Raw genomic sequence first — 10,741 nt, forward strand, 5'->3', positions numbered from 1 at the left:
CGTCTTCTGCATGCCGGGCAGGTGCTCTGGCCCTTCTCCCTCTCCCCTGCCCTCCAAGTGGTACAAATCTCAGCCAGAGACAGGAGAATGTTACAGCAGCCAGAGGTTTATGGGGATTGGTGCAGTGCATCATGTGCCTTCTGCCCACTGGTGTCTGCAAAGAGCCCTGGGCTGGGCTGGGCTCAGCTGCGGAACTGGGCCACAGGCGAAGGTATGCGGATGTCCTGGCCCCGCTCCAGGCGCCGCTCGCAGTCAATCAGGTAGTTGACACCATCAATCACTAGCTGCACCAGCTCCACCTGGCAGGGGCAGGAACAGAACAAGCCAAGCTGGAGAGGGCAGCTCAAAGGAGGCCCACCATGGTCCTTTGAGGCACTGGTTGTTGCTGCCACCCCACATCCATGTCACTGCTCAGCCCTGTTGCTCCATCGAGTTCCTTCTCTTCCCCCAGCAGGCCGCAAAGGGAACAATGACCTTCTTTGCAACCTCCCTTGCCACGTGGACTTCCCGCTTCATGCTCCCCTCCCTCCACCCAGGATGGCAAGGATGCTCAAGTGTCATACCCTCCACAGGCATACGCACACTTTGCACCCAGCAAGGCTGACTCTCCTCCCCAGGTACCTCTGATTTGCCCAGGCGATCCAGGTTGGAAATGTCAAAGGTGCCCCCCGTGGCGGCTGTGTCCACACCACCAGTGCCACGTTTCTGCAGCCTCAGGTTCTCCAGGATCTTTGAGAAGCGGCTGTCCTGCAGAGGAGGTTGGGGGCAGAAGTCAGTGCTGCAAAGTATTTGGGGTTTACAGAACTGTGACTGTGGGGTGGGCAGTCTACGATGAGGACTAGATACCTGAAAGCGAGTGTCCTGCTTGGAGTTTCAAACATCCTGGGGGGAGAGAAGTGTTGGGGGCCCCAGCCCAGGAGCATCACGCTGCATAGGACCCCTCCACCCACCCCCAGCCTTTACCTTGCTCAACAGCGGCAGCTTGATGTGCACCCCAGCACGCAGTCCAGTGCCCAGGTTGGAGGGGCATGTCAGGATGTAGCCCAGCCTCTCGTTCCACATGAACTCCCAGCCCCTCTCCTGGATCAGGCGCTCCACCTGTAAGCAGGGGAAGCAGGCAGAAGTCAAGGACAGCACCCCATGAGACTGGGCCCCTTCTCTGGGCCAGCTCAACCCTTGGAGCAGAGCCTTCCTGTTGCCTTGCGATGTGGTCCAGGACCAGATCCACGGTGGCCTGAGCTTTACTAATCAGGATGCTTCCACCATGTTCAGCTGAACCTGAGATACCTGGGTGGGCAGGGTGGGGCTGTGGGGCCAGAGGAATTGCTGCTCACCTCCTTCAAGCCCCGGCAGAACCTCTCAAACACTCTCTTCATGTTGCCTCCTTTCTCCATGGAAATGACACGGGTGTGGTCCTCCTCATTGACCCAGACCAGGAAGGTTTTCTCGTGGTTGTGCCTGAAAAGAGGCATTGGCAGTTACTGGGGTGGGGTGGGAATGTGCCAGGCTAGGCACTGCCTGGGCATGATTGGAATCAGGGCTGGCCAGAGGCGGAGCTGGCTGCTCTGGTACCCGGAGCAGCGCACATGCTGTGAACCCAGGGGCGGGGCTAGCCGCCCACTGGGGCGGGGCTAGTGTCCCAAGGGGGTGGCGCCCACAGCAAGCGTCCCAGGGGCACGAAGCAGCGATATCACCCCCCTTAGGGATGACACCTGGGGCAGACCGCACCCATCACACACACCCTTCCTCTGCCAGTGGGGTCGGCCCACCCATGCGGCAAAATGAGGCAACTGCCTCAGGTGGTGGTTCATCGGGGCAGCAGATCCTGATGTAGATCTTCCACCTCCTCTTCTTCCCAAGTGGGAAGGTGGGTGCCATTTGGGGGTCTACCTTAGGTGCCAAAAGTTCTTGGTCTGGCCCTGACTGGAAGTGTCTCCGCAACCTGTGCCAAGCAGGGGTTTGAACCAGATGGTGCTTGGGGATCCTTCCAACTCTGTGATTCTAAGCTCTTGCTTTGCCCTTCACAAGTCTGGGCTTCCGGAGTGACCCTCTTCCTGCTTGAGATACAGCCTTCCTCTCCAAGGCCATCTCCCTCCAGGTCAGCAGGTGAATATGCGGAAGAAGGCCCCCCCCCCTTCAACAGACCCTCTTGAGAGGCAGGCACTGCCCCCTGCATTTCATTTCATTTCTAAAAGATTAAAGGGGGAGGATTTCAGTTTCAATGAGGGCATATCAGCTGCTGGGGACAGACTTGGCTGCAGAGCCATTGATCTGAGTGCCTGGGGGGGGGGAGTGCCTGCCTCTCAAGAGGGTCTATGGCTGCCTGCCCACCCATTCACTCCATACCATACCAGAAGAAGAAGCCAGAAGCCATACCAGATTCCTCGGGCATCAGGCCAGTCACGAGCCATGCCTGCAGCTGTCAGCAGAGGGGAGACAGGTTTGTCAAATAGGAAGTGATCCTGGGAAGGAGAAGAGGCGATGATGAGCTGGGGTTTTCATAGAATCATAGAGTTGGAAGAGACCACAAGGGCCATCCAGCCCAGCCCCCTGCTAAGCAGGAAACACCATCAAAGCATTCTTGACATATGCCTGTCAAACCTCTGTTTAAAGACCTCCAAAGAAGGACCCACCAAACTGGGCAGCCAGGAACTAAGAATTGTGGCCAGGGTCAACCTGAGATGTGGGGCAGTGCCTAGGGATGTTCTCCTGAGGGGGGATGTGAGGGTGCAGCTGCTGCTGACCAGAGAGGAAGGCAATCAGTGTCTTGGTCCAACCCTGTTCCAGTCCCAGGGGAAACAAGAACATCAAAAGAGCCTGCTGGATCAGGCCCATCTAGTCCAGCATCCTGGTCTCACCGTGGCTACCCAGATGCCTGTGGGAAACCTGCAAGCAGGATTCGGGCACAAGAGCAACTCTCCCCTCCTGTGGTTTCCAGCAACTGGTCTTCAAAAGCATGTCTGCCTCCGATGGATTAACACCATTCCAACGTTGTTCTACTTAGAAAGAAAATGGCTAACAGGAGAGGAGCTTGGGACATAGGTAGGGGCAGCTATAATCCCCGAAGCATGAGACCACACACTCAGCAGCCCCACTGCCTGGGTGAGAATCGCTTGGCATCCTGGCACCTGAGTGCCGGGCAAGTCATTCCAAGAACAATCGCAAACCCAACCTCAGTGGATTGGGGTCTCGGTCAAGACAACGGGTGTGCTTAACTTGGCTGGGAAAATGTAAATACTTACCTTTGTTTCACCTAAAGATTGGAAGGTGGAGGTCATGTGAGGGACAGGACAAGCTTGGTGCTCAGGTTTCGGCCAGGAGACCCCATCCAATTTATGACATAGTTATGACAAATGTATATGTTTTACTAATGGTGTTATGGGTAATTTGGGGAACTTATATAAAAAAAGGAGCCATCCTTTGTTCGGGGCTTCTCTCTGCTTCTAGCAGTATGAAGTCTAGCAGTATGAAGATCAGGCCTACTGGCCGCTGTTTTGCTTCAATCTCCTGGCTGAAGTCTATTGCTTGTGACCCCCGACCTGAACCTATGGAAGTCAAGGTTAGGCAATTGTGGGGTGCTCCAATGACTTAGGGCTGGGCAAAATCTGGTTTTCAACATCGTGATATATCACCAGCTAAACCACAATATACTGATATATATCATGATGTCTGAAATAAGGATGGAACAATGTAGAGACATTGGCTGGTGTCACGGTTTTCCCTGCATCGTGATTTTTGCATAGTGCACACACACACATATCATGATTTACGATATATTGCCAGGTCAAAATTTATGAAACTGATAACCACAATATGGACTGCAAACTGGTTTTGGATGATATATTGATATATCGCTCAGCCCTAGTGTACACCCACCAACCCACGAATGCACCCCACCCCTGGCCACTGGGCTACCCCGCCACTCACATCAATGAGCTGCTGCTGCTCCTTGTCCGTCATCTCACTGAGGCGGTAATATTTCCCAGCCAGGTCTCCGCTCAGGCCACCCAGGGCTTCTGCTGTGACTCTCTCCACCTCTCGGCGCTCGGCCCGGCTGCAAGCTGGAGGCAAGCTGAGACCCCGGATGCTGCGGCCCGTCCGCACTCGTGAGGACAGCACGTAGCGCTCATCAAAGTGGCCTGCCTTGATCTGGGGGAGAAGATGTACCCCAGGAAGCAGGATGCAAAAGGCAGTTAATCACCAGGGTGGTGACACAAGTGGGAGGGGGATGATATAAAGGATAGGACCTTTGTTGCCTCTGGGAGCTCGGGACCGTTCTAGGGGCTGCAGGGGATGCCCTCTTGTGGGTGCCAGGATTATTTTGGCATTTTTTTGTTTTTGCTCCTGACTTTTAATTTTGTTCAAATTCGTAAATTTTAAGATTGATTTTTAATTGTTTTAATGGAAGGAAGGAATTGAGTTGAGGCAGAAAGCCCCAGACTACCCAAGCTCAAGCAGGATAATTTCTTACACTGGATGAGGTGTTTAGAGATATGGCTGGACTTGAAAGGAGTTCTGGACTGCATTGAAAATCAGAAGCCTACTGGCACCACTGCAGAAGAGAGAGCCTTAATTAAAGCATGGGAGCAGCAAAATAAATTGGCAATATCTGTAGTCACAGACAGCATTTCAGATGCATGGATGGTCTGCACTAAGGAGAGACTGCAGCTCAAGTGACTGATAATTTGGAAGTGGCATATGGGTACACAAGTAAATACTCCCATAGAACATGGATGAGAGATTTGTTTAAAATAAAGCTGGAATCCAGGAGGGACTGTAGCAATCATGCAACACAATTTCTTGCCATTTTTTGAGAAACTGGAGATTGCTGATCTGGAGACAGGTGGTGATCTGAAAGTTTGTTATTTATTGGGATCACTAGGATCTAAATTTGATGCTTTTGCAACTCTCATGGATGTAGCACAAAAATTAACAAATTAGGCATCTGAGACATGGGCGTACCCAGGATCAAAACTAGGGGGGGGCAAGGGGAGGGGCCAAGGCACGGAAGGGGAGGGGCCACAAAGTGGGCGGGAACGGCGCTCCGCCGGGCTGTGCCCCTCCCTAGCAGCAGGGCTGGTAGGCGGAGGCGGAGCCCAGCCCAGCGGAGCGCGAGTTCAGCGTTCCCGCCCGCCGCGCCGCGCTCTCTGGTTCCCCGCCGCGCTTGGCCTTGCCAGAGGGCGCGACGGGGAGCTGGAGGGAGGGCGCAGCGCGGCGGGCGGGAACGGCGAACTCGCGCTCCGCCGGGCTGTGCTCCGCCTCTGCCCACCAGCCCTGCTTCTAGAGTAGGGCAGCTGCCCTAACTTGCCGCATGGTGGGTACGCCCTTGATCTGAGAGAGGAGAGTACAGAAAGGAGAGGAAAAGAACTTTGTCACAGAAGATTTGGCCACAGAGACATCAAACCCATTATGGATTTGCAGAGCAAGGAGCTTGCAAGAGCAGTAAAGGTAACTCAGGATGCTTCAAACACAGCAAAGTGCATAAGTTGCATCACCGAGAAGAGTGTTAAACCTTCATTTCCTCTATGTACTGAACAGATAAGCACCAGGGTGCTTGATGTTGTTTATGGTGATGGATGTGGTACTTCCTGCCTGAGCTCACTCTCTTTCAAGTCAGAGATGTGAGTCCAGACTCCAATTAGAAACCATTTTTTTTAACTAAGAAGGTTTTTGTCACCTGCATACTACTTTGATATATTTGCTGCCTGCATTGAAATGTAAGTAAACATTCTGTTTATCTTACTAAAATGTGTGGTTCATTTGTAGCAATGGGGACAAAGAGGGGAAAGGTCAGCAGACCACAAATAAACAGGGGAAACAGATGCAATTGCCTAATTCCTAGATTTCAGTAAACTGCAAAAGCATATGTTTTCTTACTTTGCTTACAGCCTGTTTACTTTCAAATTTCTCCCACACATGTGGGACAGGAGGTTTAAATATTAATTTACAGATTTAATCCTCAATCCATCTCCATCAGGATGCAGGGGGCAAGCCAAGGGATCTTGGCAAGTTTTGATTGGAGTAAACTGTCTCTTCTAGCTTCCCAGGGAGAAACCTGGCCTTCTTCCCACCTCCCGGAATGAAAACTTTGGTTTCCTCTTGAAGCGAATTGGTAACATTTGGTCCTGAGCTTAATTGGGTTAATTGGGGCTTTAATGTTGCCTTTCCTCAATTTGATGTTGTTTTGTGTTTTATACTGATTGCTTTTCACTGTTTTATACAACTTGGAAAAACATACACACTGAAAGGCTTTCTTTTCAGCCGGAACTGCCATTCTAAGAGAGTAAGGGAGGCATTCATGGTGAGTTCCAGCACTTCTTTTTCTAGAAAAATAGCACTGTGTGCGTGCATGTATGTACACGGTATGTATATTATTATTATTATTATTATTATTATTATTATTATTATTATTATTATACTTGGTTTTTGAACATAATCTGTTCCAGAAGACCATTTGACTTCCGAAACGTTCGAAAACCAAGGATCAATGGGTGGTCGGCAAAATCCATTGGAAAAATGGAAAAACACAGCGGAAGCTGTTCGACTTGTGAGGTGTGTTTGAAAATGGAAGCAATTACTTCTGGGTTTTCAGCTTTTGGGTTCCGAATCGTTCAGCTTCTGAGATGCTTGAAAAACGAGGTTCCTGTGTGTGTGTGCGCGTGCGTGCGTGCGTGCGTGTGCGTGTGTGTATACAGTATACAGATATACACATACCCATACACATATACAGGAGTCCTCAAGCTAAGGCCCGGGGGCCGGATGCGGCCCAATTGCCTTCTAAATCTGGCCCATGGACGGTCTGGGAATCAGCATGTTTTTACATGAGTAGAATGTGTCCTTTTATTTAAAATGCATCTCTGGGTTATTTGTGGGGCCTGCATAGTGTTTTTAGGTGAGTATAATGCATCCTTTTATTTAAAATGCATCTCTGGGTTATTTGTGGGGCATAGGAATTCGTTCATATTCTTTTTCAAAATATAGTCCGGCCCCCCACAAAGTCTGAAGGACAGTGGACCGGCCCCCTGCTGAAAAAGTTTGCTGACCCCTGTACATATACATATACATATACATATATGAGAAAGTCCTTCCTGGGGTGCTGAGGGTGCAGCATACCTTACTGGAGTCCAAGTCCGTGGGATGCTTCATAGTGCGGGGGTTGTAGCCGTTGTGGCGCTCCTCAATCACCGGGTCGAAAATAGCTGCGAAGACCTAGAGCCACAAGGGTGGGGGTGGGGTTAATGGCAAGGTAAAGGGAGCCCAGGTGGGTGGGTGAGAAGGGCTGCTTGGGGACTAACCTCATAAGACTCCTCATCCCCTGCTACCATGCCTACAGTCTTGATGAAGGGGTGCCCAGGGTTGTCCACGCCGGTCTGGATGCACTGGTCCAGGGTCCAACCGGTGGGGGTGGCCTTGTCACAGAGCTGGGCGTAGATGGTTGGTGTCAAGTTGCTGGCCATGCAGTTGTTGTGCTTCCGCAGGTCAGGGTACTCAGCACTGCGCCGGGGTGGGGGGAGGGGACAGGATGTGGCATAGAATTAACACACTGCAGGCAGTGGGGCACCCATTGCTTCTTTGGCTTTTGTTGCAGGCTTCCCCTTTCCTCTGAGAGGGTCTTGTAGAGAAGGAGGCAGCCTGAGAGCCATTTATAAATGTAGGAGGAGGAGGATCCCCTGAGCAGTAGCCTCCACATTTGCTCTGAAATTACCTGTAAGTGAAATTTTGTGGCCACACTTTTACATCTTTTCAAGGAAATGCATTCTGCATGTGCCCAGATGTACCAATGTATCTATAACTTATTTCACATTATAATTTATTTCACATGTACCGCAGCTGAGTCCTGATACAGGAAAAAAAACCTGACTTGTTGTGTTGGGGTCCTTCCTGCCCCCTTTGTCCCCACCACCACCCTTCAGTGAGAAGGGTGGGAGAGAGGGAAGCTCACTTGCTTCTGGGCTTCCACGACTCCATCCCGCACAAGCTGCAATCTTTCTCTTGTCTAGCTCTGGTTTCTAGTCATGGATTTCATCTCTGGTGGGAACCTGTCTGAGCTTTGCGTTTTTAACTGCGTTGAGGCAGTTTGGGAACCAACTTGCATGAGGCTCGACTGGAGCCTGCTCTCCACTCCTGGCGCCCCGGCTTCAGCTATTACCCCCCAGCAGAGCCTACTAACAGCCCCTGCAGGTGATGGGGCGTGGGTGCTGGACCACAATCTGGAGCAGCTGAGAGGGCCTGACCCCAAAAGGCAGCCTCAGCAACCAGTGAGCAGAGCAGGAGGCGCGCGGAGGACTTTATTGCATTAAGAAGACTCGTAATCCGCTTAGACCGGCCGTCTCCTGACCTCGTTCCCAGTTTAGAGGGGCTTTGTGGTTTTCCTGGCCTTCCCTGGAGATGCGAGGGGGCGGGGAGGGAGAGAGGCTGGAGCAGCTGAGCGAGGGATATTTCCCTCTCCCGGGTTTAGAGAGCTGAAGGAGGTCCCGCTTGAGCCCAGAGGGGCGCACTGCAGTCCCCGCAGCTGTGAGTGGCCCGATCCTTCTTCGCGAGCTCATCGCAGTCAGTGCGGAATGTCCTCTTTTCCTGGCAGTGACTGGGAAAAGAGCTGCATGCCAGTTGGGAGTTCAGCAGGTGTATTTTTCCTCGCTGGTGCCTGTGCATTGGCTGGCCTATAGGGGGCAAGGGAAGCAGTCGGGATGATTGCGGAGAAGCCCCAATTCTCCTCCCTGGAGGCTCCATTCTCGGGAGCACTGGGGGAGCCCCAGTGCACCAGTCTCCTGCAAACGTGATAGGCAGCAGCCGAAAGGCTCCTCTCATTCTGCTGGTGACATTGAGATCTTGCCGTCCTCCTGTGGGAAGGGTGTCTCTGGAGCCACTCCTCCCCCACCGCACCGCTTGCAGGAGCAGCTTCTCCGGCCTCCTGTGCAGGAGAGCAGCAAGCCTGGAGGTGTGCTGCCCGGGGGGGGGGGTGTTTGATATTTCCGAGCGGGGCTGGCACCATTTTTCGGTGCTGAGGATTGGGACGAGAGGGGGAACCCTGGATGACAAAGGTGTCTCTGGGCGCTAGAGAAAGCTCGACCGGATTCCTTCGGTCCGGTCCGGCAAGGAGGAGGACCAAGCAGAGCCGGCCCCGCTGCAGGCCAACCAGAGGCAATGAAGGGGAGAGTGTTCCAGAGCATGTGTAGAGCACATTGCCCTCAGGGGATGTGCCCAACAAGCCCCTTGAGACAGCTCTTCCTCTGTGGCTCTTCCCGCCGCCGCCCCGCCTCCCGCCAATGCCGCAATCTCAGGCTCTGGGCCTCCTCCTGGGAGTGAACAGCCATCGACCATGCGTCAGGATTAGACCAGGCCCGGGTCGGCAGCTCAGTTATGCTCGCATTGGCCCAGGACCACCGCTGAACCGAGGGAAAGTCCCGCCTCTGGCTCGCTCACGGGGGACAGGCGCTCAGAGCGCCCGGACTACGGCTTGCTAGGATCAAAACACCAGTCTCTAGCCACTAGACCAGACTGCCTCAATGCTGCAGTGCTAGAGAAAAGGTGGGGTGGGGAGGCGCCCTGTTTGTTGCCTCTTCCTACATATTGCAGGTGACTGGGGAGGGAGCTGGTGTGGGGCTCCCCCTGCCCTGGCTCTTCCCGCGGCCCCTTGACCGCGCGCGGACCCAGCGCCATCCCCGTCGGAATGTCCCCGTCCTCCCTTCCCGGCCGCTCAGTTTCCTGAAGGCATCTCTGTGTGTGTGTGTGTGTGTGTGCAAGGGCTGCCTGAGGAGCCATACCTAGCCGGGTAGCGGCGCCGGTTGGCCACCGCGGCACCCACGGAGTCCCGGGAGAGGAGGAAGCCAGCGGCGGCCAGTGACCCGGCTGCGCCCGCCAAGGCCAGGAGGCCGGCGGATCTTCGGGCCGAGACGATGCGGGCGAAGGTGCTGGCCATGGCGACGGCGAGCGAGCGAGCTGAGCAGGCAGGCAGGCAGGCAGGGAGTGCGCACAGTGAGGCGGGCGGGGACGTGCGGCGAATGGCAATGCCTCGCGGGGGAGGGGAGCGCGGAGATTACGCCGCCAGCCCAGCCCAGCCCAGCCTAGCCCGGCTCGACTCAGTCTGGCCGCCCGCCAACCCGCCCGCTCGTCCGATGCACTGCAGCGGCCGTGGCGAGGCTTCTGGCACGCTTCAGCACCACCTCAATGGACAGCGGCCGCAAGCCGGACGCCCGAGCGGCAACCCACGCGGCGTGTGTGTGTCTGTGAAAGTGGGTGGGCTGTGCCCCACCGATCGCCTATGTCTCCACCCCACCCCACGCGGAGCTTGGCTGGCAAACATAGTCGGCGCGGAGGATGTCTTGGCTGGCACTCCCGGAGGGGCAAAGTCCACTCGCAGAGGACCCACCTGAGCTGCGGGAGAGGAAGGTGCGCCTCCCTGCCCAGCCACGCGCTCCTGGAGACACCCGGAAAGCAAAAAGGGCGGCCTTGGGACTGGGCTGGGGAGGCTAATACCGGCCAAGTGACTTCCTGGGGAGGCGGTTCCCCTCCAGGGCAGAGGGAGAACCCGATTGATTGCTTCTCAGGCCCAGAGCCGCGGAGCTGCCGAGTCTTCTGCAGAGCTTGAGCCAGTAGAGTGCGCAGGTGGGCGAGCCGACAGCTGGCCCCTGAGCTCTGACCTGGCCTTTGCGCTCGCCCCGAGCAGACTGAGGCTGAGCAGGGCTGCTCCGGGGAGGCCTCCTGCTTCTGCCTGGTTGCCTCCACCCCCCACATACCTAGG

The 10,741-nt window shown here is 54.6% G+C and overlaps 1 protein-coding gene across 1 annotated transcript; it reads right to left on the minus strand.

Moving 5' to 3' along the window:
* Positions 1-94: 94 nt before the first annotated feature.
* CKMT1A (creatine kinase, mitochondrial 1A) lies at positions 95-9,934 on the minus strand. The gene is made up of 9 exons (XM_035132019.2): positions 9,765-9,934; positions 7,296-7,494; positions 7,114-7,209; positions 3,928-4,149; positions 2,377-2,462; positions 1,335-1,458; positions 964-1,098; positions 622-747; positions 95-299 (listed from the first exon to the last, which is right to left on the minus strand). The coding sequence occupies exons 1-9, from the start codon at positions 9,917-9,919 to the stop codon at positions 183-185; spliced, it is 1,260 nt and encodes a 419-aa protein (XP_034987910.1). The 5' UTR covers positions 9,920-9,934; the 3' UTR covers positions 95-182.
* Positions 9,935-10,741: the final 807 nt, after the last annotated feature.

The sequence above is a fragment of the Zootoca vivipara genome, chromosome 14 (genome assembly GCF_963506605.1).
Source record: "Zootoca vivipara chromosome 14, rZooViv1.1, whole genome shotgun sequence".
NCBI lineage: Eukaryota > Metazoa > Chordata > Lepidosauria > Squamata > Lacertidae > Zootoca > Zootoca vivipara.